At 32.8% G+C, this 27,700-nt stretch overlaps 1 protein-coding gene across 2 annotated transcripts; it reads left to right on the forward strand.

Moving 5' to 3' along the window:
- LOC115876087 (serine/threonine-protein kinase tousled-like 2) lies at positions 1–27,700 on the forward strand. 2 transcript variants are annotated; one of them, XR_004049091.1, is made up of 10 exons: positions 1–323; positions 1,798–1,926; positions 10,176–10,516; positions 13,568–13,870; positions 16,276–16,485; positions 18,209–18,356; positions 20,267–20,517; positions 22,287–22,506; positions 22,765–23,656; positions 23,768–27,700. XR_004049091.1 is itself a non-coding variant. In XM_030891784.1 (9 exons), exons 1-9 carry the CDS (start codon positions 15–17, stop codon positions 22,972–22,974), a joined length of 2,121 nt encoding a protein of 706 aa, XP_030747644.1. In that variant the 5' UTR covers positions 1–14; the 3' UTR covers positions 22,975–27,700. The 2 variants fall into 2 exon arrangements, 1 of the variants encoding a protein (XP_030747644.1); XM_030891784.1 differs by having other exon boundaries at positions 22,765–27,700.

The following is a 27,700-nucleotide window of genomic DNA, read 5'->3' on the forward strand; positions in this document are numbered from 1 at the left end:
GGCAGGCGCTCTAAATGCCTCTACTTCTTCTCCTCGGTACTAATACGATGCTTGTTTTCACCAAAGGTTCGTCACACAGCGACAAGGATGCGGACTCGAACACGCCGGAGAAGAGCGCGCGCGCCCCCGAGCGCAAGCGCAAACGGAAAGCGGACGACGCGGGCGGCGGACTCGCGGGGGGCGGCGGAGCGCCGAAGGGCGGCGGGCGTCCCGCGCTCCCGTCGTCCGACAAGAAAATCAACGAGTACTTCAAGCATTCGGGCAGCAGTCCGATCAGGCACGGGGGCGCCAAGAGCCCCAGTCCGCAACAGCCCTATCCTATGGTAAGTCAATCGTTTAGAATTTAGGTTAGTTATATGCACTTTTTGAGTCGCACCTCAGATATGCCCTTCCATTCTGGGCTGCGTGTTGTGCGACTCAATTTGACCGCATTTTCAAGCTCCAGAAGAGAGTTGTTCGATATTCACTGGGACTAAACAGCAGGACTCATTGCCAGGACTTTTTTAAAAAATTAAAAATATTAACTCCTCCTTCCATATTTACATTTGAATCCGTTTGCCTGTAAGCATGTATCAGCTTCTCAAGGAAGGCCGTCTCACACTTATCTACTCATTAACGCGGAGCAAGATCTTTATCTACCTACCCCACGCTCAGAGTTAGTTAAAAGTTCAATATTATACAACTCGAAAAAAATGCACAATCATCTGCCATTTGAAATCAAATCCATAACATAATTTTCTTCATTTCGCAAAGCATTGAAATCTTATTTACTAGACAAGGCTTTCTACGCCGAAAATTACTTTTATTTTGATAATCGAATTTGATCTTGTAAACAGTGGTCTAATATTTCCTATTTACTATAAACTTTCAAAATATTTTTGAATCTTATTTTTTTTTATTCTTTGACATTGTAAACATTTATAAATGTATATTTTAAGCAATAAGACTGACAAAGTAATATGTATACTTGTTTTGTATTCTCTTTTGTTTGTTTGTTTGTTTAACTTTACCTTTGTCTACAAATTGTAAATTTTTTTGAAAATAATGGCATTTATTTATAGTCATATACCGGATGTTTTTCAAAAAGTAGCACACCCCTATTACCTTTTTATTTGTATAAGACGTAAATCAGGATTGATTGACGTAATCAATTAGTTTCGGTCACTTCCTGTTTCACCGGAAATGACTAAAACTTTTGATTTTTAAAAAGTGTATTTTTTTACTTTAATTGATAGAAAATGATGTTAAATTTATTTTTCCAAGTGTCATTGATCTTAAATTAATCATTTTAATACAACGATCGCATTCTACATTTAAATTGAAAATGTCAAAAGTTGACATATGATATGTCATTCTATTCGAGTATCATTTTCTATCGAATAAAGTAAAAAAATGTCCAGGGTACAATTTAAAAATCAAAAGTTATAGTCATTTCGGGTGAAACAGGATGTTCCAAATTGATAAAAATGCTACAGTTCTGTATTATGACCAAAAAAATAAAATATATTTTTATAAATGGACCAAGATATAGAAAAGGAACCACCAGCCAAATCTTCAATACGAATTATTGTAATAATTTTTAAATTCTTTGTAATTATTTTCTTTTTACTTTTTGCATACTTTAATATTTATTAAACCGGATCATAAGGAAAAATAGTTTTTAGCCGTTTGTGGTAGCAGGTGGTTTCTTTTTCTATATCTCTGTCCAAATCTGAGTTATAGCGGGGACTGTAGATTAGTTGTAGGTATTCATTGATCATTGAGAATTGTCCGTATTAATGGCGTTGTTATTTTTAGTTACCCCCTTCCCCGCAACAAGTCGGCCTACCCTCACCGGTGACGACGGGTCCTTTCGAATTTCTTCCAGCTACCCGACAACCTCACCAGAGGTTACCTTCACTCTCAATGGTTCACAAACTTATACAGGTAAGCTTTTTTTATTGCTATAATATAATAAAACTGCAGTTACCTGCTCTCTTTAATATCATCTTATTAGTAGCAGGACAATGTAAAAATTTATTTCTTAAAATTAGACAGTTAAAACATGACCAAAGACGTGTACGTATCGTTTGACATGTAGGCTTGCGCAGTGAAACATTTATTTAAGGATACGTCATTCGTATCTTTGCGTATCTTTACGTAAGTGCAAAACGCAAACGTATCGCGCCGAAGGAGTTTCGATTTCACCCGATTGATACAAGTGTTGTACTACTCATAGCAATGATGCCAAACCACTACTTACTAAACTGTGTGCCAAAAGGGATTCCTTGGGTGAGTTTCCGTTGAATTATGAAGGGTTTTAAATAAAAGCACTTTTAGTTTTTAAAATATCAAAATGAATCCTAATATTTCTCACAGTTTTGAATAGGACGTGATTAGGATTTCCAAACCGGAATCCCACAATCTCAGTGTATAATTTATTATTTTAAATTTAAATGTCCAATCTAAAATGATTCAACTTTATACACTAATTTAGTCTTTCACAGATCATATTTCTCTTTGATATATCTTTTACTATGCTCTCTAGAACAGCGTGCGGCCCGTCTGACTGCCGGTAAACATTGCGTTCCCTACTGCGCATTGAAAGAAGATTCTTTATTTTTATTAGCCCTTTAAATTCTAGTATTGAATATAAATGGAACATGCCTCCATAGCGCTTTGGACAAAGACTTTTTTATTTTATTTTCGTTTATATTCTGATAGTAAAGTATTAAATATTTGTTTTTTTTAATCACCAGATTTATTTAATACTTTACTATCAGAATATAAACGAAAATAAAGTAAAAAAGTCTTTGCCCTGACCCGGATTCGAACTCTGAATCATCGGTTCGTGGTCGGAAACTCTACGCACTGCGCTATGGAGACATGTTCGATTTATATTCAATACTAGAATTTATAGGACTAAATTAATAAGAAATATAGGATCTTCTTCCGATGCGCAGTAGTGAACGCAACGGGTATCGGCAGCCACACGGGCCGCATGCTGTTCCAGAGAGCATAGTAAAACATATATCAAAGAGCCAGACGTCTTAAAATACTTTCTCGAAAACGTTGCTAGCTCTTAGAGTATAAGCAGAACATCAATATCTAAAAGTTATATTTCCGTGTTTCCTATATTTTTTTGCAACAAAAATTGTACTTTTTTTTCTTACTAAATATGAATGTTGTTTTTGATATATGTAGCCGCATTTTTATTAAGTATTTTTTTGGATTAAATTTCTCGTTCTGATAGTCAATTATAGATTCTTATTCTGGTATTTTAAAACGGGATCCCGATCCCGAAAATTGGAAACTTTAGATGTAATCCTATAAAGATATCTACTACGAAATAAATATTTCTTAATAGTATATGTTTAATCTAATAATTAATCTGTAGTATTTTTTTAACAATGAATAATTTTTTTAACTCACACGTATAAAACTTTGTTACACTCTAGGGTTCTAACCCTCAACTATAATCATAAATAGATTAAAATAGATTTACATTTTGAATATAATGGAATACAGGTATACAGGATGAATCAACTATTACTTAAATTAGTTTACAATGCAGTATTGACATTGTGTTTATTGATATACCGTGCAATTGAAAAATATTTACATATAAAATGCTGCCTTCAACTTGCTACAACTTGTATGGCATGCTTCTATTCTTTTAATTCTTTTATTGCCATACAACTTGTATGGCATGCTTCTATTCTTATTATTCTTTTAATGCCAAAAGAAAATTAATATAAATTTACTATTTATATTTTAACTTATTTTGTTCAAATGTTCATCTTCTTTAAACTGCGAAAGTAAATTTTTTTGAATAATAATAAAGAAAATACGCAACTAAATAACTTAACTAACACAAAATTAGTATAATATATAAAAAAATCATCATTACTGCCTTCATTATAAGCTAATGATGATAATAAAATATATTAAAAACATTGCAAAAAAACAGCTTACAGGAAAACTTATGTTTTTGAAAAACTCTAAAAGTTAAAAAAATGCAAAATTCCAACAATGATAAATACATCCAACCTACATTTTTGACTTTACCACTTTTTTGCTTTTATATAGGGCGTTTCAAACAACATGTGCCATATCTCGTGGGTAGATTCCTCACGTAAAAATAAGATTTATTTTTCATATCAACATAGGCTAATTCTGCTTTGTTTCGTCGCTACAGGGTCTTAATAATCTGTCGATTTATTATAATTTTCTTCCAAGTACTTTTAGTAATTCGAATGAAATTTTGAGGGTAAAAGTTACTATAAATGGTATATATTTTAATGCTAAAAAGATATCGATAAATTCATCAGGGACGTGCATATGGGTTATCACTTTAATATTTTTCAAAAAAAAAACTTGTGCGCCACTGCCTTTTTTTCTTTTGATATCAAAATTGTGTAGACCGTTTAAAGCCAATTTTATTAATCACAATTAATTATTAAAATAAAAATAGAACTAATAAATTATATATTTTACCTAATTTATTATTAAATATTATTACACGAAGAAAATTATAATAAATCGAAAAAATATTATGACTTTAACACCCTTTAACTACGAAACAAAGCAGAATCGGACCTATGTTGATAGGAAAAATAAATCTTATTTTTACATGAGGATCTCCCAACTGTGAGATGGCACATGTTTTTTGAAACACCCTGTAGCAACTAGTAAACAATTAGTAAAAGCTATACAGAGTGAGTCTTAAATAAGTGCAAATATTTTCAGAGGTGGTATATTTCGACCCCAGAAACAGAAACAGGTCTATGAAGTTTTTTTGCTAAAAAAAAGATGTGGAAAATCGTGCAGTTTCTTTTAAATTTCTCTGTATTTTTTCGAAAACTTTTTAGAATTGCCTGTTCACCTCAAATGTTCCCACGGTATAATTTCTTAATCTCTGATATTACCATAGTTACGACTTTACTCTATGGTTACGGCCAAGAACGGTAAACTAATAGGATTGCTCATCCTCATAAGACGTACGTTCGCCTCTTCCCGCGCTTCAGCTGACAGTTGTGACGTCATTGTAGTCCTTGTCATGATAGTGTGTATTATTAGTTGCCTATGGTAAACTTATAAAAATAACAGCTGCGAAATTTTGAGTTAATTATTTAGTCAATTTTAAATGCGAAAAAGATGTTTTAAAGTCTTTAGAGCTATAGAGTGTACATATGCGTTCATTTTGTGTTGTGGATTGTGACAAAGTGCTTACTAAGTGCCTACGATATTGTTTATTAATTATTTTAAAGCAAAATATGGAAGTACTCTAAAAAGAATGCCTGCAAAAGGTGATGCTGGGAACTGCTGTTTTTAAAAATGCATTATCCGAGTATTTAATACGTTTTATACAGTTAATTTTCTATACTGCACACATATAAGGTGTTTAAATAAATAAACTAAATAATGAACGTTTTGCATCCGGCAACCAATAATGCACGTGTGTGTATTATTGGCTGCCGGATAAGGACTAATAACCATGACAAGGACTACAATGACGTCACAAAGCGAGGAGTTTTCGCATGCACCTGGCGGACACTTTTGGCTGAATGAGCAGTCCTATTAAGTTAACTGTTCTTGGGTTACGGAAATAAAAGGGATGCAAATACAGAAAAAATCCGTTGTTTCCCAAATTTTTTTCAAAAAAAAATATTTTTTTTTAATTTTTAACCTTAAATAACTCGACAATTTTGGACTTATTCGAAAAATGGTAAAGAGAAAATATGTTTCTTTTATCGATATCTACCAGCCCTGAAAATATTTGCACTTATTTAAGACTCGCCCTGTATAGCAGTGTACTTCCAAATATTTTGAAATCGTGTGTTTATATTTACAGATATTTTCCTAAATGGTGTTTGATTTACGGCTTAAACCCACCGATTCCACATTTTATTCAATGTTATTACTGGTCGCAGCTGCGTTTCTCTAATAACATTGAATCAAATGCTGGTCGCTGCGACATGGTCGTCAGTGTGTTTGAGCCCTTAAACATCATCATTGTGTTACATAATCGTTGATTTGTTTTATATAACTAGGACAACTAGGAAAAAAATCGAAAAAATATAATAAAATATTTATTTCAATATCTATCATACCGTGTGCTTTTGTAACACTCTTTCCTTTCTTTTTATGATTGTCTCAATTTTTTTTCTGTTGAATTTTTGAAAAAGTTGAATTACATTTAATTTATTTTATAAAAATGAACTCCCACTCACACTACTATCTTTTTTAAAACATCCAACTATAACTCCTGCACCAGTAACAAATATTTACATAGTTATTATATTTAGTTTAGTAGGCGGAATAAACACAACTCTCCGATCTAATACAATTTTAAACCTTCATGTTAATTCTATTTTTATTCTACGCTTCATTTTTTCTATTATCTGTCCTGAGTAACTACACCAAGTATCTCGTGTTAAAAGTTTACTAGTGAGTCTAATGATTAGATTTAAAGGAAATTACATTATTTTTTAAATTCTATTTTTATTCATTAGTGGTAAACAGAAGTTTGTGGATAGTCATTAATAAGTCATCGTTTTTTTCTTTGTAAATATGAAATATATTATTATACAGGGTGTTTCAAAACAAATGCGACAAACTTCAGGAGGTGATTCTTTGTTCAAAATAAAGGGTAGTTTGCTTCATAAACGTTGGGTCCAAAGTCAACCATTAGGGAGATATTGCGGTACATAGATGGCGGAAAAATAATGTTTTTATTTTTTATCTTGAAAACGAAAAGAGATAGACTAATAAAATTTTATGGAAGCATTACTGTTATGAAAACACACTTTCTGGTAATTTTTTCACTTTTTTAAAATGAGTGGAAGGGGTTTAAATAAACTACCCCTATCATTCTTGTTAACGAAATTTAAAGAAAAATCTTATCAAACACATTACCGTTTTTGAAATATTTTCAATTTTGTGAAATTGCAGTAAAAATTTTAAAGCTTCATTTCTCCAAGGTATCATTGTTTTTAATACTAAATATTTAATGAAGTTTATTTATTGATCAGTTATTGTGTTGCAATAATAAAAATAATACTACCTTATACAGAGTGTCTAAAAATTTATTTTAAGTAATTATTAGCTTCAAACGGCAATAACTTCTTTAATTTAAATGGAATGCCCTGTATATTTTAGGAGAATCAGATGCACAATTAAATTGTCTATCAAATTGTATTATACCGTTTTTTACCTATCCCTTCAAGTTTTCGTAGAAAATGCATTTTCTTTTAATTTAGACCTCATTTATCAATATATCCATGGAATATTGACATTTTAGATTGTTTTTAAAGCAACAAATGTACAAAATGTACAGACTAGTAATATTACCGTTTTTAGCAAAACGATAATATTACTAGTCCATTTGTATGCAAAAAGAAAACTATTTAAATCTTTATAAAATTTTACCATTAATTAAATATAACACCATTATTTCCGCCCATATACTAATTAATTACATACTTAATTGTGTTCGTTAATAAATTATTATAAATAAATGTGGATTTGAGTTAGAAATCAATATAATAATAAGTTATCAAATTAAAGTCTCTGTTGTTATAAATAAGCATTTATTAAAAAATGAAATATCATTTTTAAGGTGTTACTTTTTATCACACTGTCTAATGCCCATCAAAATTCAGTTTTTTAGTATTTGGAGCAATTATTATTAATCAACGCAAACAGTCAGTTAATGTAGTTTGAATACGGCATCATATTAATTGGTCCTCTTTAACAAATATTTAAACAGTTTTTTTTTTATTTTTTAATGAAATAAACGAATTATATCGACAATATTAGTATCTGTACTCTTTAAAAATTTGGTACATCTTTAAAAATGACCTAAAATGTCAATAGTCCATGGGTATATTGATAAATAAGTTCTAAATTACAAGAAAATGCATTTTCTACGGAAACTTAAAGAGATAGGTAAAAAATGGTTTAATATAATTTGATAGACAATTAAATTGTGCATCTGATTCTAGTAAAATATACAGGGTGTTCCATTTAAATTAAACAAGTTATTGCCGTTTGAAGCTAATAATTATTTAAAATAAATTTTTAGACACTCTGTATAAGGTAGTATTATTTTTATTATTGCAACACAATAACTGATCAGTAAATAAACTACAGTAAATATTTAGTATTAAAAACTTTGATACCCTTGGAGAAATGAAGCCTTAAAATTTTTACTGCAATTTCAAAAAATTAAAAATATCTCAAAAACGGTTTGAGTATAATAAATCGTAATCAAATTTACCTTTATCTTAATCGTAGAAACTAAAAATGTAATAATATACAGGGTGTTCCATTTAAAAAATACAACTTTGATATTTTTTACTTATTTAGGACACTCTGTATCTTGTAAAATTATTTTTAAATTGTACCTCTAATAGTCCTTCATCGAACCCAAAACTTAGAATTTGTAAAAATATCATCGTTTAGCTACAATACTCCGTGTCGTATGTGGTGAACAACCCTGTATAGTGGGTTTTAAATTAATATTGCACGGAGTATGGAACAAACTCAGTCATCTCTCCTCAAGTCCAAAAATCCTTTATGGGTATTTCGCCACTACACTGCAAGAAAATCTACAAAATAAAATAGTTATTTTTTTGCAAACACTTCTGCGTTAAACCTAAACGGACACTGCTTGTCAGAAGTTATGTTTACAGTTATACAAATTTGCCTAACAAAGAAAAAAATGCTTAACGTTTCGGAAAGTTTATCTCTTTCCGTCGTCGGAAGCAAAAAAAAATACAAAAAATAAAAAAGAAAACTATTTAAAATATTTAAATTCAACTATTCGAGAACACTTAAATATTTTTTTTAATAGTTGAATTTTAATATTTTAAATAGTTTTTTCTTTATGCTTTGTATTTTTTTTTGCTTCCGACGACGAAATGAGATAAACTTTCCGAAACGTTAAGCATTTTTTTCTTTGTTAGGCAAATTTGTATAACTGTAAACATAACTTCTGACAAAACAGTGTCCGTCTGGGCTTAACGCAGAAGCGTTTACAAAAAATAACTATTTTATTTTGTAGATTTTCTTGCAGTGCAGGGGCGAAATATTACAGTTGAGGGTTGAAACCTTTGGTGTTACACAGCAAAATAAAAACACTAAATCACCACAATACACCAAAACACTTTTACTTCTACACTGGACGCGCGTTTCGCTAACCATGTTAGCATCATCAGCAGATGATTATAAACTAAAGTACAATCTACAAGTTGAGCGTTTATATACTCGCTCAGTGGGCACCGAGTGGGCGTGGCAAAATCTAGCCAAGCGAGTCAGAGCCCACTGAGCGTAACAGTTAGATTTCCGCCACTAGAGTAGTAGGAACGAAGAACTTGAAGGAATTGTCTTTGTTGTTACTATCTGTCTCTGTTCATACTATCTTTACATTTATTAATTCTGATGCTTTCATATGCATCTAATTGCCTGTAATTTGAGACTTGTTTAATTAATTTTAAATTATTAAGATCCATACAATGTTCTTTATCAACAATATGTTCGGCAACGCAAGATTTATCCGGTCTACCATATCTTATCTGAGCTAAATGTTCTTTAAATCTAGTTAATATTGATCTTCTAGTTTGCCCAACATATTTCTGATTACAATCTTTACAAGAAATTTCATAAATACCCGACCTTTCCAGTGGAGGTGTTTTATCCTTTGGATTACTTAATAATTGTTGTAATTTATTATTAGCACTATACACAAGTTTATAATTGACATTCTTAAAAATTCCTTTTAGACCACGGGATAATTATCTATCAAACGGTATCGAAAAATATTTAGAAGTATCTTTCTCCACTTGAAAAGTCGAATTTTCAGAAATCATTAACCTATATCTACGTTTTCTAATTAAATACGAATATACGAAATATAGGCGAAATGTCCATAAAGAATTTTTTTGAGAGATAAATCCGCCACATAGGTATAGACATTTTTTAAGGAAAAGTTGGTCCCACCACATCCAAAGAGCCAACGCGACGGTTAGGTTAGGTTAGGCTACTTGGACTACTACTTGGTATAGCTACTTGGACTTGGGTCTATCTAGTTTATGTTCAGTTTATGTAACCAAATCTATGGCATACTAGTTAAAATAATTATGATAGCTTCAATATTTGTCTTAAAATTTTTAAGTTATCTTTTTCTTTTGCAGACTGAATTAACGTGTCATCGAATAAAAGAGTTCGAGACACAGGCGTCCTCCGACCTGGAAGTACGCAACAACAAGATCGAAGAATTGACGCGGACGAGCGAAGAGCTGCGGCATCAGATCTCCACGCAACAAAAAGCCATCGATCAGCACAAACAGCAAGTGAACAAATGTATAGAAGTGGTAAAAAAGTTGCTGAAAGAGAAGAGTTCGATCGAGAAGAAGGAGGCGCGTCAGAAATGTATGCAAAATCGGTTGAGGTTAGGGCAGTTTGTGACGCAAAGGGTGGGGGCGACATTTCAGGAGAATTGGACTGATGGACACGCGTTCCAGGAACTAGCGAGGTATGTTGTAGCATTCTGAAATTGTATCATCAAAGGTAATTCGTTCAGAATGCATTTAGAAACGACAGCGTCTGTATTATTTACCTATACCTATATTCTACCGTTGATTGAAGAAATAAGAAGATGCGCAACCTTATGGGCGATTTCGTGGCACAAAACATGTGCTGGTGCGAGATGTAGCTGGCGTTACCATCAGCCTGTCTGAGATTTAATGTAGTTCTGGACCCGTATTCTGTAACTTCGAAAACGCTAAGCGCTTTTAGACGCTCAGCGTATATGACGTTAATTTTCGCTGAGCGCGCACTTATTTAACGATTTCGGTATTCTCGTCTGACGCGCTTAACGTCTTTACTGATTGCGATGAGCGCTTTGAAAACGGTTGCCTTAAAGGATCGTTTTGCTTGTCGAACTGTCAGTGAAAATCGAAGAAATTGTGATTTTGTGCATTATCTTGCTCTTTAGTGAAAATTACTACTTCTTCTATAAATTCCTCAATAAAATGCTGAGAAGCGTCTTCAACACTTCCCTCGTATAATAAGAATATGACATATCCATAGAAAAATAGCTTGACATAACTCAACAATAGGTTATGAAATTAACGTAACATTGACATTTTTCATTGTTACATCCATCAGTTATCAACTTTTGACTATTACCTACATTAGAAATTGTGATGTTGCCAATATGTGCTCAACGTGTATCCTGAATACGATTCGCATGGCAACGAGTATACCAAAATCGACTGACTTGCGTTTCGCTGATCGAATACTTGTGCTCACCGCTTTGAAAGCGTAACGTTTTTATGTCAAAGTTACAGAATTCGGGCCCTGCGCCGCTGCGCACAGCGGATAAAGAATACTGTACCGTAGTTCTGCAGGTTCTGCTTTCAGTCGACAGAGTGAGTGGTTGCCGGAGACGGTGTTGCCAGAACTATGGATTAATCCGTAAATTTACAGATTTTGGGCGCAGTACGTTAATACGGATTTTCTATCATTAAACAATTTAATATAATATATGTATAATTCAACAAAGAACGGCGTCAGAGTTGATTTGGAAATAAAGATCGCTATGTGTGTTATATCATATGTAAAATCGAGGGTTGAGAACCCTAGGGTTCCAAGCGACATATTTTTTCAAAATTCACTTTTTTGCAAATGATTAACTTTAATTTGCTGTAAAAAACCTTTTTTTCTTTTATAAAATTACAAAAATTTCCAAATTTTACTATTGCTTTTTTTACACCAGATTTCTTTTTTTAATAGAACCATAGAGTTTCAAGTACAGCGCTTACAGTGCCACAAGGTTCCAAATACAGTAACAGCGTTTTTCAGAAAAAAAAAAACGAAAAAATTCATAATTGTTAAGTTTTTTACAGCAGCTTTTGGGGTATTTTTATAGACAAGTCCCTATACAAGTTCCCAAATTATTTTAATTCGATTTTTGTTGTCATAATGAATTTTTCAAGTATCAAACTTTAAAATTTTCAAAAATTTTTCTAAAAAAAATCAAAATGTCGCTTGGAACCCCCTCAGCTCTCGAAATATTATGGTAATCGTCATTTCCGAGCCAACTAAACGACTTTTTTCGATCATACGAAAAATTGAGTACCTATAAAAGAATTTTTATTTTTGTTTATTCTATGTTTAAGGCGAATACATTTTCAATACATAAACGCCGATTTTTCATCGAAAGATATTTTCGACTAACGTATTACAGATATTAGACTTTTTTATATGGCAGCAATGTCGCTTCCAGTTTCATACCGTCTTCGATATGTCTTCGCTGGCCGAATTAGAGAGAATAAGTGTTCTATGAGTTAGTTGCAGAACGATTGGTAGCTCCACTTGATGTAGGGAGAAATAAAATTAGCATTGTCACGAATTTGCCCATTAGGTTGCGTATCTTTGTTTTTACGGTTTTCCTGTTTCTTTTCTCTGAGAGTGCGTGTTGTAGTTACTGAACGTATGACTAGTATATTTAACAGTATATTATTGAACGAGCAATTTATGCTAGCCATTTTTCACGCAGGTTGAATAATGGCTATAAATTGTGAGTTGAATACTATACTTTGTCTACGGCCATTATAATAATTATGAGGAGTGTTTGAATTTGTATTTTTAATGTTAATTTTACTATTAATTGTATTCATGTTTTAGGGGAAAATGTCACTACCTACTTAAAATTTATCAATTTTAAACGTCAAAATTAACTAAAAGATAAAAAAAATGTCAATATCATCAGTTGCTATGCATCGAGAGTCGCAGTCATCTTGAACTATTCTATTTTCAAATATTTGGGAAGTTTATTATTAGATGTGTTTTACGACATACCTGTATATTAGTACTGTTTTCTACCACCTTTAGTAAAATAAATTTGTTGAAAAATGATAGATTGTACCACCAGCAGCTGACTTTTTGTTGTTTTGTGTAACTAAAGTTGGTAATTTGTGTTTTATTTATCGTTCTATATGTAGTTGAATTTTATTGGTGCTGCTTCAAGTTTTTTGCAATAAAACATACTTCTACCAACTTTAGTTGAATACAGTTGTTGGAGAACGATAAATTGGAGTACCAGCATCTGACTTTTTGTTGTTTTGTGTAACTAAAGTTGGTAGTTTGTGTTTTATTTAAAGTTATATACAGACATGTAATGATCCTTAGACTTTTGTGGTAGCAATCCAATACTTGTTAATTTGGCCGCCTCTGCTATCTCTGGTGGTGTTCAGTGCTCATTATCACTCTCATAATTCATTTTTTTTTAAAACGAGTTCTTGATATGCCACTTAATAAGCACTACCTACTTAACATTTGACAATTTTAAACGTCAAAATTAATAAAAAGAAAAGATAAGAAAACCGTCAAATCACCCACGCCGCGCATCGGGATGCTGTTATATTTCACTATATTACAAATATGGGCACCCCGTATTCCCTCAGCTAGGAAGTAGAATATTGATTTATTATTAAGTGGTCGTGGACAAAGATAATTATTAATTATACATATCTAACAAATATGAATATAAATTTACATATAACACAAGTTCTAATTGTAGGCGGCAAGAAGAGATCACTGCCGAACGGGAGGAGATCGACCGGCAAAAGAAGCTGCTGCTGAAGAGGCGGCCGTCGAGCAGCGAAGGGGGCGGCCGGAAACGGAACAACTCCGCGCTGCACAACGGCACGACGACGGACAGCGGCTTCCTCAAACCGGACACCGTGCCCGGCTCCTTAACGTTGCAGGAGTACTACGAAGCGGACGAGATCCTCAAGTTGAGGCAAAACGCGCTCAAGAAGGAAGACGCCGATCTGCAGCTCGAGATGGAGAAGTTGGAGAGGGAGAGGAATCTACATATTAGGTAAATCTCAATTAATTAAAAAAGTATTAGATGTAAGATTAACTTATAGCCCCTATAACTTTTTTATTTTTTCAGTTAAAAAAATTTGGTATGTTAGTATGTATAACATAAATTAGGATTGATTGACGTATTCAATTGTTTTCAGTCACTTCCTGTTTCACCGGAAATGACTACAAATATTTTGGTTTTTAAATGGCACCCTCGGTATTTTTTTATTTTATTCAATAGAAAATGACATTCTGCATAGAATGACATATCATATGTCAACTTTTGACATGCTAGCTTAATAAAAAATCGTATTTTAAAATTCAATCTAGAGTGCCATGGCTATGTTAAAAACACAATTCTTAATCAAGGAGCCTTGGAAAAAATAGATTTGATCTAATATTTTTAGTGTCTTGTCCTAGCCAGTTAGAAAATGCCCACATCGCATTTTTAATTATATCACACTTTTTTCAAATGGAACGAGGGTCACTCATTAGCGTATTTGGAAAAAGCATTTTTTTACGAATAATTTGATACCACACACTTGGTATTTCGAGTCAAATTTTGGTTACGAACCGCAAAATTTCAAATAAACCATATGCTCAAATGTCAAAAGTTGACATATTATATGTCATTCTATTCAGAGTGTTATTTTCTATCAAATAAAGTAAAAAAGTACAGAGGGTGCCATTTAAAAATCAAAAGTTGTAGTTATTTTCGGTGGACACAGGAAGTGACTGAAAACAATTGAATACTTCAATCAATCCTAATTTATGTCATAAATTATAGGGGTGAGCCACTTTTGAAACGCACCCGGTATAGGGGCTATAAGTTAATCTTACATCTAATACTTTTGAAAATCGCAGTTTTAACTACACAAAACGGAGATTTAAATTTCAAATTTGTTTTGAAAATTAAGATTAAAATTGAAAATGGCAAATGTCAAATGTCAAAGATTTGCAGAGATAAAATTCATGATAACTGGCAACATTTCCTGTGACTACCAATATAAAGCCTTTTTTTCAGGCAATTCGTTTACTTGATTCTATAGCGTACTATATTTTTTTAACCAGGATATAAATTTATAATAAAAAGGAACAAGTAGTCTCAAAGTTTCAAACAATACCAATTTTTATTCATTTCTCTATAACTGAAATTCAGTTACTTTTTTTCTAAGATTGATACTTTTATTTGCTGAATCTGAAGGGCAGTAGTTCATAATTGACTATGTATAAAATAGTGAAAAAATAATGTTTGTATTTGCTGAACACCAACACAAATATTCTTAAACAAATTATTAGTAATTCAATCATTGTCATAGCACAGATTAGGTATCCTATAAGTATACAGATAAAAATCTTGTCCCTAATTCGTGGTACGAAAATTGTTTTTTACGACGATGTGCAAACGAGTAAAATTTCCTGTGCGCAAAAATAAACTCGCGTAAAATAACAATAAACCACGTAATAGAGAGATATCGCTAAACCGAATAGCGTGCATGGACGTTAATAAGGCCAGGTGTTATTTCCTTTACGCGAGGTGGTATTAACTCTCTTCATTTATAGTTATCGGATCGGAAAGGATTCTGTTCGCGTCGCGTCCGCTATTCAAACTTAACCTAACTTTGAAATTGTTTTGTTTACTAGGTATTTTAAAACTAAAGGGCTTAAGTGCTTATTTCCAGTGCTTTATTGTTCAACGTCTGCCAGTGGGTTTAGGGCAACAAGCAACAAATTCTTTTAGAAGGGCCAAGTCGTCATCTGCTGTAAACCTCTTTATAGTTTTTTTAATATTGGAAGAGATGGAATCCACATTTTGGGCCATATTTATTTAATTAAAACTAATCCCAGCTGCTTAAATATCAAATTAAGTAATAAAACTAAAGTACTAATTCAAAACGATTCAAACATAACCTAAAATAAAAGATCTCGTCGGCCGGCCCCGGTTGTCAAATACCCGTACATGCCCATTTAAGCAATTTTTAAACGTTATTTAGAAATAGCGCTTGGTGTAATTGATCCGCAAATTACGTCAGGCGGTAACGTTATTAGCGGGTGGTGCGTTAAAAATTGACTCGCGCATATCGTAACCATGATAAGGTACGCGTAAATTAAACGTCATTCGGTTTTCCGATATCTCTCTAATAACTGTGCCGGTCAAGCGCTGTGCACAATTTTAGAGGCCATAAGTGGGCGTGCTCTGTGCGCAAACTAGTAACCTAACTAGTGCCCGATTCCGAAAATTGGAACCACGAAAAACAATGAAGAAAAAACAAAGTTTATAATTTGTATATTCTGTGGTCATAGTGTCAGCATTACCTAAATGAAATACTTTATGTTACATTATGCTTATTTTACCCGCAAATTATAACAATAATAAATAAATTAATATCAATAATAAATATATTTCTTTTTTTACAGGGAATTAAAACGTATTCACAACGAGGACCAATCTCGGTTCAACAATCACCCTGTACTAAACGATAGGTATCTTCTGCTGATGTTACTAGGTAAAGGTGGCTTCAGCGAGGTGCACAAAGCGTTCGACCTGCAAGAGCAACGGTACGTGGCTTGCAAAGTGCATCAGCTCAATAAAGACTGGAAGGAGGACAAGAAGGCGAACTATATCAAGTGAGTTTGGTAAAATCATAGTAGAGCAGAAACATTAAAGTTAAATGCTGTATCATTTTAATTAAATATCGTTCTTACTACACTCACCGGCAAAAAAACCGGCCACTAAAAACTAGCCCCAATTTCAAAGTTGGATTTCTCACGAACCACTCATTAGATTTTGATGATTTTTTTTAAATTGTAAATTAATTCCTTCTTAACGGATGCTACGTCAGCAATTTTTATTCTCAATTTATTTTGAGCATATACAGGGCACAACAATAAGACGAAGTTTTTTGTCCAAACTTTGTAACATCCTGTAGGGTGCAACAGCTGTGGTAGCTATTGCTAGATCAAATCACATTGTAGCCTCATCTTTTGTGAGAATTTTGTTTTTTTAATCACGGCATTATTCCTGTTTGTATTGGAGATACGCTACTTTAAAACAAACGCCTCGAAAAAGCTTTAAAAACAAATCAAACATCAGAACGTAGGTAAGTTTAACCTGAAAACTAACTAAAAAATGAAAATAAAAAAAAGGTAAAGAAATTTTAAGGGGCTAATATCTAGTGTCCACTCGCCTGGTGAAATTTCCCGTTTTTATATTCCGATTCCAGGCATCCTTGACTGTTGTTCGAAATATACCCAGGGTATCGGAGACATAACGTTGACTTCGGCCATCCTCAATAAAATTAAAGCCACAATACGAGCAACATCCGTTACAGATAATGGCATTTTTTAATTTGACAACCGTTTTTGTCATTTTGAAAATACTCATAAATCCGTTTTCACCTATGTCGCCTTGATTATTTACACATAAAACTTTCTGCCTGCGAAGCATTTTTCCGAGACGTTCGTTTTAAAACAGCATATCTCCAATACAAAAAGAGATAATGTGGTGATTAAAAAAATAAAATGCTCACAAAAGATAAGGCTACAATTGCTGTCCTCCATTCGCGAACTTCGAGTTCCGGGCTTTACGCCCTGGGGCTACTCGAGAACGGTTCTGAAAGGAGCGGTGCGCGATAGCCTGGTGCCTCCATATGGCGCGGAACAGTTCTGGAGCTTTATGACTCAATTGAATGGAGTGAGAGTATCGCGTTCTTGAACAGTTCAGAGCTGCTCAACTGCGTGAAAGGAGGACAGCAAATGTGATTTGCAATAGTTACTACCGCTGCTGCACCCTACAGGGTGTTACAAATTTCGGGCAAAAAACTTTGTCCTTTGCTGTGCCCTGTATATGCTTAAAATAAATTCGGAATAACAATTTCTGACGTAGCATCCGTTAAAAAGGAATTAATTTACAATTTAAAAAAAAATCATTAAAATCTAATGAGTGGTTCGCGAGAAATCCAACTTTGAAATTGGGTCTAGTTTTTAGTGGCCTGTTTTTTTTCCGCAGAGTTTATTAAAGTCCTTTCACTGGGAGAAGGGATAATTTCGACAGACAACATCAAAAATTGAGGAAAAAAAACAATTTACTGCAAATGCAATGACAGAGGACAACTATCACTGTTATATTTTTTCTCACTGATCAGACTGTAAACTTTCATGGTATGTTGTTAAAAATGATATTTCTTTAAAATGAGACAGTAATTGAAAATGGTGATGATAAACCTTGATCCAGAAGAACTATGATGGTCACCTGTTTCAAGACGGGACTGATATTATTTATAATTTAAAATTATAAAAAATATTCTATATAGTGTATAAGGTTAATTCAATGTTTTTTTTTATTTTTCAGACATGCTTTAAGGGAGTACAACATCCATAAGGCTTTGGATCATCCCCGCGTAGTTAAGTTATATGACGTGTTTGAAATAGACGCGAATTCGTTTTGTACAGTTTTAGAATACTGTGATGGCCATGACCTAGACTTTTATTTAAAGCAGGTAAGATTAAATTAATATTTACTTTATTATTACGAACAAAAAAATAGGAAATGTTTTTAACAGAAGCCCTATCCAGCAATGTTTACCTATGTAAACCTCTAATGAACCTATACAGATTGTTAACTTGACGGTTACTTATTGGGGAACAGAATAGCAACACTGCCTACATTCCAAATGAGTACTAAGCTAAGCTGCCGACTCGTCCCGTCGCGTCGTCTCTCGACGAGCGGGCCGAGGTTTTCAACCATAAAGCTCTTGCCGCGAGTAATAAACAAATTAACAACCTGTATAAACCATCTAAGCATATTAACAGCTATGGCATACTCTGTCAGGCGATAGAATATATAATTTCGACAGATGCCAACCAAAAATATAGCAGAAAAGCAATCTACTTCTGAATTAAATTGACAGATAACTTGTAACTAACGTTATGCTGATTTTTTATGTATTTTTTTCGTCTAATGTTTAAAGTACTTACCGCAGAATAAAATGTCGAGAGAAATTATGCGGTACAAATTTGGAAAGAACTGCAAAATTAAGTTGGAGAAAAATCATTTCATTTTTAGAAAATGATTGTTAAATATATACCGTGCTGGCAACTGTTACTTTTGGGTCGGTATTTACATGTGTGGAAGTAAATCGCATAGGGATCTTATTAAGTCGGAGTGAGAGAAATGCGACGGTGTGCTGTTGCGGCGTTGCGTAAGTAAAGTAAAATCACGATCGCAAATCGCTTATTTTAAACTTTTTTTCGAAAAGATAACTAGATCAAATCATTAGATATGTTTCTGAGCATCTGAAATGGAATTATAAGGATATCGTTAAGGTGTCCATTTTTTTATAACGAGAAAACGTCAGTAATCGCGATAATTTAAAAACTTAACTTTTTAACACATAACACGCCATAACTTAAGAACCACTTGAGATACTGAAACTTTTTTTTTATTTTGAAGATCGGATCTTTTACAATATGTTTAAATAAGAAAAAATCGATAAGGTTGTTTTTTCCATTCAAAAATTTTAAACAACCCATCCATTTACTTTTAGTGCATAGCAATTTTCAGTAATCGTGTAACTTTTTTAGTTATAAAGATTTTCACATATTGTCCCCGAAGAAAATATAGCAGAAATATTAAGAAAGTTTTTGAAAAACTACAATCAATTTATTTCTAATAGATTTCGAGATACCGATTTTTGAATTCAGAGTTCGATATAATAGCGCGACCACTGTCGAACACCAACTAAATTCCACTTATTATTACTAAAAATGCAAGTGTTTCTAACTTGCACGTAAAGATTTTCAAGATATAGGGAAAATTACAACAACTCGTTAATAAATAAACAAATAAAATATCACGAGACGTAATTAAATCGTGAAGCTGAACGCATGAGGCCACTCGACTACGACAAATCTGCTATATCCCTTTCGACGTCTCTTAGCAATAATATGTGCACAATTCTCGGTTTATTTCATGCGTTTGGCAACGTGTTTACTGTTCTCTCTTTGTTCGGTACATTATAAAAAGCATTGTACTCTTCTTACATACGGAAATCTCGACCCAAGACTAGCCTTTGCCAGCCCTTAGTATGTCAAAAACTTTACATTTTAGTCACGTCTTACTATTTGAAAAAATATAACTTTAATGTGTAACTATTTTTAGGACACCCTGTGTAACTCTGTATATTTTAGAAAAAAATTCTAATTAATCCGCATATGCTCCCAAACTTTTTTTAATACAAAGTAACGTTCCCGTTGGAGCCCTCACATCATATTAAGACGCCACCCAGCACCCTAAAGCTATAGTGAATGCATTTGTCAAATTTTCAGAATATTTTGTGATTAGAAATACAATTTTGATGTATCAGTAATATTCGACATATTGTTTGATTGTGAGTATTTTTGTTTGCAGCATAAGACAATACCAGAAAGGGAGGCACGATCCATAATAATGCAGGTAGTGTCAGCGCTCAAGTACCTGAACGAGATCAAACCGCCTGTGATTCACTACGACCTAAAGCCGGGCAACATCTTGCTGACGGAGGGCAACGTGTGCGGCGAAATCAAGATCACCGATTTCGGCCTCAGCAAGGTGATGGACGAGGAGAACTACAACCCCGACCACGGTATGGATCTTACGTCGCAGGGCGCAGGCACTTACTGGTAAGCAAATAATATAAATCTTATTTTCATTACATTAGGGTATTTTGAAAAAATTCTGACCTTACCTTAAGAAGAATAAGAATAAGAATAAGTGGGAGGGGGGTTAATCTCTTCGACCTTAGAGATCTATTGTGTCCCCCTTTCTTGAGTTATAACTCATCATACAGTCCCAGGACTTCCTACGGAGACCCGTGTCCCTCACAGTCGAGGAGCTACGACCCAGGCCGGGTAGACGAAACGGTAGCTTGTGTCGCCTGTTGGGTTTAGAGGTAGGAGGTAGGCTCCCGACCCTTAGAGGAGGTGGTAGTTTGTATGCCACTTGCGGAGGATGCCACTTGCGGAGGATGGTCTCACGCAAGTGTCAGCCACCTCTCCTGTAGTTCTCTTTGGGTTTGGCCCCTTGGAACTTTCATTGTTACTGTTCCCAGTGTCGCTAGGGGGTTTCTCACAGCTTCACCGGCGATGTTTTTATTACTATTATTACCAGATCTCATAGTGTTCCTATGAGTCGCTAGGGACAGTCGGTCCACTTCTACAGAGCTCCGCATGTAGAAGTAAGGGGTAAAATACAATGGGGTGCCCCCCGGTGCCCCAAGGTTGAGGCTGTCCGTAGCCCCGCCCGGTATCGTTATATGTCTTGGTGCAATTCCCTGGCCACGACACTACAGTCAGAGACAAGATGATGAGTGAGATGCTTCTTAGACCAAGTCAAGTGCTAGAGGGGATTCCCCCCAGCACCTGACCAGGAGCTTACCTGAACCCTTATGGGGTTTCTCGTTTAATAAGATGTGGTTTTCACATCACTTTTTTTATGAAACTAAAGATGCTACACGCAGATTCGTCATAGACCTTTTAGTTTCTGAAATACAAGGCGAATTTGAAAATGTTGCATTTCTTTCTACCTCCTTTGTATCTCGGTTATCTTATGACTTATCGAAAAAGTGAATACTAAGTTCCATAGAGTTTTTCCCGTAAATACAGGGCGGTCCGAGCTGTATTCCGGAAACTTCGACAGCAAATTCTGCAGATGAAAATATGTAAAAAAGTTTGTATAAATGTATGTCCTAAAATACTTAATTTCGGAGATACAGATAGTAGAAATTCCATTTTTATTTTGATTTTTTCCAAATAATTTCTGAAATAACGTCAATATTTAGATGAAAATTGGTGCTTGCGAGTTTTTTGACATGAGAAATTTGATTTTGATGTCAATTTGACTCCTATTTATAGGGGGCGCCACCCATTAAACATATATCGTGGTAAAAATCGCTACGAGCAACCGTTCTCAAGACGTTTAGAATAGAAATAGTCAATACATCATCATTATTGACAAAAAATAAACAATATCGAGTATAGATAGTTTATCTGATTGAAATGATAAATTTGGGAACTTTTTATTTTTTTTTAATTAATCATAAATTTTCCTATGAAAAAATAACGATAAAAAAGTTTCTGTTGAAGTTTTGACACAAATACATTTCAAATTTATGATTTCGGTCTATACAGGGTGTCCCAGAAATAAGTGGTAGTATTTTAAGGGGTGGTAGATCTCGATAAAAGAAACATATTTTCTCTTTATCGTTTTTCAATTGTCCAAAATGTCAAAAAGTCCAAAATAACGGAGTTACTTTACTTTGAAAATTTCCAAAAAAATGATTTTTTACTAAAATTTTGAGAACCACTGGATCTTTTCTGGATTTTCTTTCTTGTAAATTTAATCTAATACCTACATTGCCATGTTATCAATCCAAACAAATTATTTTTTACAGGTATCTCCCTCCTGAGTGCTTTGTAGTAGGAAAGACTCCCCCAAAGATTTCTTCTAAAGTCGACGTCTGGAGTGTAGGTGTGATATTTTACCAATGTCTATATGGCAAAAAACCGTTTGGACATAACCAGTCTCAGGCTACCATTTTGGAAGAAAACACTATACTAAAAGCGACTGAAGTTCAGTTTGCTAATAAACCCGCTGTGACCAATGAGGCTAAGGTAACTAAACTCTTATATTTATTATACATAGAGTTATGGAATGAATGTTATAGACTATTACTTTATAATTTGTTATTAGGACTTGTTTATGTTGATAAAAATCTTTGAGAGAATACTTAGACTGCATTTAGACATTTAATTTTAATTTAGGTCATCTATTTTTTTTTGTATTAATTGAATCATTTATTGGTATATTGTCTTTTTTTTTAAGTTGACTCTTCTTAAACTTTGCTATAATTATTTATTTTTTATTTTCAGAGCTTCATTAGAAGTTGTTTAGCCTACCGCAAGGAAGATCGCATAGATGTTCTTTCTCTGGCCAAACACGAGTACTTGCAACCTCCTATGCCAAAACACTCGCGAGTCACCTCCAACCAGCAGCAGCAGCAACAACAGCAGCAGCAGCAACAGGCTAGTTCGTTTTCGACGGGCATCTTCGGCGCCATGAACGCTTCCTCCTCATCTTAGTGCAGTGCTGTGTTTTTAAGTTATTTAAATAAATAGTAAGAGACAGAGAGATGTTGAACGGATGTAAACAGTGAGTCTGTTACGCGTCGCCGCCATAAACTATTCCCGTGAAAATGGCGCGCGCATGTTGAACCGAACACTATAATGTCAAAATATTGTTGTTGAAAGTTGTTTTAGCGAGAAAAAGGACCAGGATTCCCCTCTAAATGCGATAAGGCTAGAACGTCAAGTGCTGTGCTGGACTAGGTTTTAAATCTTTTTCAATTTCTTGTTGCTTAAAATGCTTCCCTTGTCTCCTACCGCCCTCGCGAGACTGGTGAGGCGTCGTTCCCTTTCCATTTTTGGCCAAAATTGGGTCTCGATTGTGCATGATCCGTTTGTGTTTCAGAAACCGATTTCATATACAGGGTGTGCCAAAAAGTACGCCACCGATTTTTTTATCAATGAGTTATCGGAAACAGGTCATATAGAATAAGTTCAGAATTCTCAATGACAAAAAATAATGTGACAACTTTAATTCAATTTTACTGTCCCACAAAAAAATGTAAAAAACCAAACTGTGCAATGGGTTATGGAAAACAAAATTTAAACTAACATATTGAAAATGACTTTATAAACTATTCAAAAGGATCTGGCACTCATTTCTAGATAAAAAAAAACATGGTACATTAGCTTACTTCGGGTTTCTCTTATTAACGATTCTGAACCGTCCTAGAACTGGGATGCGTATGTGCAGAAGGAAATATGAAGACATTTCATTTGCGCATGCGCTGCAGAGTCTAGGACGGTTCAGAATCGGTAATAACAAGAACCCGAACAAAGTTTCTAATGAAATATGTTTTTTTTTCTATAATCTATTGAAACAAGTTTGGCATCAAATTGACATTTATTTTTTTTTACACTTATTTGTGGGACAGTAAGTTAAAAATATTATATTATATTCTGGTTGAATTTTCTTTGTTTTACATAATTTAGCGAAAACAATACGATATTTATAAAAGTGCCAGTACATTTACGAAACTTTGTATATTGACCTAAAATAAAAGTCTGTCACAAATTGTCACTTAACCTAACTTTTTGCATATCTAAAAAGAGTTTTTGTAATTTACCTACGCGACAGTTTGTTGACGTAATTACGTCAAACATCCTAATTTAGTTCAGCATTAAACCTTCTTACAATAACTCGTTAATAAAAATGGTTCTCAGTTGTTGCAAACTTTATATGACACGCCCTGTATACTTTTGTAACAGTATAATATGAATTATTGGTGCTTAAAAATCAATGTTGTCAAAAATCATACCGGTATTATACATTTATACTAAATAATTAATTATTGTTACCTGCGGACATAGTGTATTTTTATTTCTATACAAAAATAATTCTGATTTGAATTGACTTATTCATTGAAACATATATTTTCAAATATGTTATACTGTAAGAGGAACCTTTTGATATTATTTTGATTAAAAGAAAAAGATCGCTGTAAAGTATTTTTAATTTTCCTATCAGTATTAAATAACACCTTCCAGAAAATCACTCAGATATTTTAGAAAATGTACAGATCACTTTTGTGGCCATTTGTGTGTATATTATACACAAATTATATTTATTTGATCATTTCATGATTTTATATTACAAAGTACCATCATGTAATACTTGTCAACTTAAATTTTATGAAACACAAGTGGAAAGTTTGAAGTTGAATTTGTCTGAGGCTGTAAAAATTTACAAAAAAAACATAAGACCTAAAACAAAAAATAATTTTTCGTTTATTAGAGCAATAAAAAAACAATATAATTATATTGTTATTTATAACTTTTATATATTTTGCCACTGAAAATACTTTTTAACCTAAAAAATATGAAAAAATATACTCTATTTTTTTTGAATTGTTATTGTCAGTATCACTGCCATTTTTAGTCATTTATATACACATACTGAATCTTTTTTAGTATGTTTTGATGACAGATAAACGTAAGACAGCTATTGCATTTTATTTAATATATACAAGCCGCAAATTAACTTAAACTAAGGAAAGGTCTAACGAGAAAAAAACAGTTCCTATGAAAGGACGGTCCCTACCAGACTCTGCGACGGTAATGCACTATTTAAAAGAAAATAAAAGCAGAAATTCCGTAACTAAAAGGTGTAAGTGCAAAACTGAAATGTATGTTTCCCATTCATATTAGGTATGAAATTATAATAAAAGTAGAGAACGTTAAAAAGTTGTTTTATGAAGTGACCTTGCTTTGACCGTACGGTTTACTCTCTTGTTTTTCAGGTCTTCGATTATTTTTTCAAGTGAAGTTGATTACTTACATTTATCACACATTTTTAACGATATCAGGCCGATCTTGTGACATTTTCTTAAAACTAAAAAGTGCTAAATAATTATAAGAAAATGTAACTGGGTAACAGTTACAATGAAAAAAACCTTAAAATTTGACAATGTTTTTGTGGATAAAATTTTTCAAAATTTTCATAAAATACTTATATAGTCTGTACAACGAGAAGATCCCTGACAGTTACAGTTGTGTCTGTCATTTTAATTCACAGATAAATTACACGTACTGTTATTTTTTGGATATGTGTCAAAATCTTCCTTGACTCCTTGGACAGACTTTACTTACTAATAAAAAACTCATACTGTATTTATTTATACATAAGAGGTTGTACATCATTAAAAATAAATTATACCACATAATTAAGGGATATTTTAATTTTTTATTACAAAATTGGTACACATCCTGTGAGCGTTAAAATATTTTAAATTCTATATACAGGATACTTGCATTCCATGGACCAAACTTTACTAGCCAATTGTCCGACTAAGAATATGCATATTTATCAACTAAAAAAATAAAAGTCACACATCTGAGATATCCAAAAATAATGATTGAAATACATTTGGTAGTAGATAATGTTATTGATCATATACAAATATTTATAGGTATTGCAACTATAATTATTGAGATATAAAAAAACGATAATAAAAAGTGCAATGAAGATACTTGTAAAATTTAAGTACCTATCTTTCTTCTTTCTGCACTAATCATCAGATCCCTGACATGACAGGTCACTGCCAGGGAATACATACAATATTGGCAGGTATCTACCTTTTTAAAAGGTATTAAAGGTTGTTACTTGTGACTGTGGGGCTTATGATTTATGTAGAAAGAAAAAATATATCTTGTTAAAATTTGTCACCATTTTTATTGCACCTTTTATCATCATTCTGGTCTTTTTAAAATATTTAAATATTAGTTGGAGTCAGTGGTGAACCACGCAACAACAACGTATTAAATTGTCTTCAACATGAATATAATCATATAAAGGAATTAATAATTTCATTATCAATTAAATTTGCAATAAAATTGCATATAAACATTTTGGTTCCCTCTTACCAGCTCTGAAAAAAGAATTGTATTTTATTTGCTATCTAGTTGTTTTTAATATTATTTACCGTCAACTGAACTCTGCTAATAAATACTGTATGATCGAAAAAAAAACACAGCGTCCAGTTGCTTGGAAATGAACATCGATGCCGTTCCCCATATAAAATAACAGCGATCTTCATTTCATAGCCATCGCTGACACCGTTTTTTTTTCATCATATTGTATAAAATAATACTGTTAAAATTAAGTTCGACATTTAATTGAATATTGTTTTTTCAAGTTGCCAGAAGCATCAGAGGATAGTCTAGAATTTAGACAGATAAAAATATACAGGGTGTCCCAGAAATAAGTGCAAGTATTTTAACTGGGAGTATAGTTCAACCCCAGAAACACGCCTGAGTTTTTTTTTCGCGAAAAAAAAATTCGGAAATTCGGGATTTTTTGAAAAAAAATTTTTGATTTTTTTTTAGTTTTTAGTTAAAAACATAATTTTTTGATAATATGGCAACATAGGAAGTAGATTAAATTCACAAGAAATAAAATCCAGAAAAGATCCAGTGGTTCTCAAAATTTTAGCAAAAAATAATAACTCGGTTATTTTGGACATCTTTGAAAATAAAAATTCCCCTTAAAATACTTGCACTTATTTCTGGGACACCCTGTATACAATATGAAGAAATGTGCTTTATATGATGACTAAATATATCAATATTAATAATTAAAAACATTAGTATCTTAAAAATACATAGATGAAAAAAATTACGTTATTAAATAAAGTTTATTAGCCATAGTATTTCTGTCATATCCACACGGCACTATTCAAATTTTAAATTTGACACAAGAAATAAAATCACAACACTCTAGATGTACCAAAGCAAAACCAACGGTAATTATGCTTTTATTTAGGTACTTTTATATATAAAAATTATTTATTATATTTTTTTTATTCAGTCGTTACAGAACGGAGCAATTCTATTGAATGGCAACACCGATATTGGAAAACTTTGAAGATTTAGTTCGAATACTGGATTAATCATAATTGTGTGTGATAAAATATTACAAAATTATTATTTTTTTTATATTTAAAAGATATTTAGTACTGTAAAAAATAATTGGATGAGAGCTTCCACTTAGAATATTTCTATTAAATCCATTCTTTTAAACAATTATTTTAATTCGAAACAATACTACAATGTCTGCTTCTTATATTTAACACATTGTGGTCTTTGTTTAATATCTTGGCCATTATGATATACAACCAATTATGTCAAAAATGTCATAAGAACTGTGCCACATGATAATAATTGTTGGCTAATTCTAGAATCAAAT

This window comes from Sitophilus oryzae, unplaced genomic scaffold (assembly GCF_002938485.1).
Source record: "Sitophilus oryzae breed Bouriz unplaced genomic scaffold, Soryzae_2.0 scaffold_1396_pilon_pilon, whole genome shotgun sequence".
Taxonomy (NCBI): Eukaryota; Metazoa; Arthropoda; class Insecta; order Coleoptera; family Curculionidae; genus Sitophilus; species Sitophilus oryzae.

Bases quoted from the DNA above. Each gene is read 5' to 3' on its own strand.
- LOC115876087 (XM_030891784.1), top strand. From the start codon at position 15: ATGCCTCTACTTCTTCTCCTCGGTACTAATACGATGCTTGTTTTCACC. The intron at 1,927-10,175 runs GTAAGCTTTTTT...TTTCTTTTGCAG, and splicing joins TGGTTCACAAACTTATACAG to ACTGAATTAACGTGTCATCG. The intron at 16,486-18,208 runs GTGAGTTTGGTA...TTTATTTTTCAG, and splicing joins AAGAAGGCGAACTATATCAA to ACATGCTTTAAGGGAGTACA.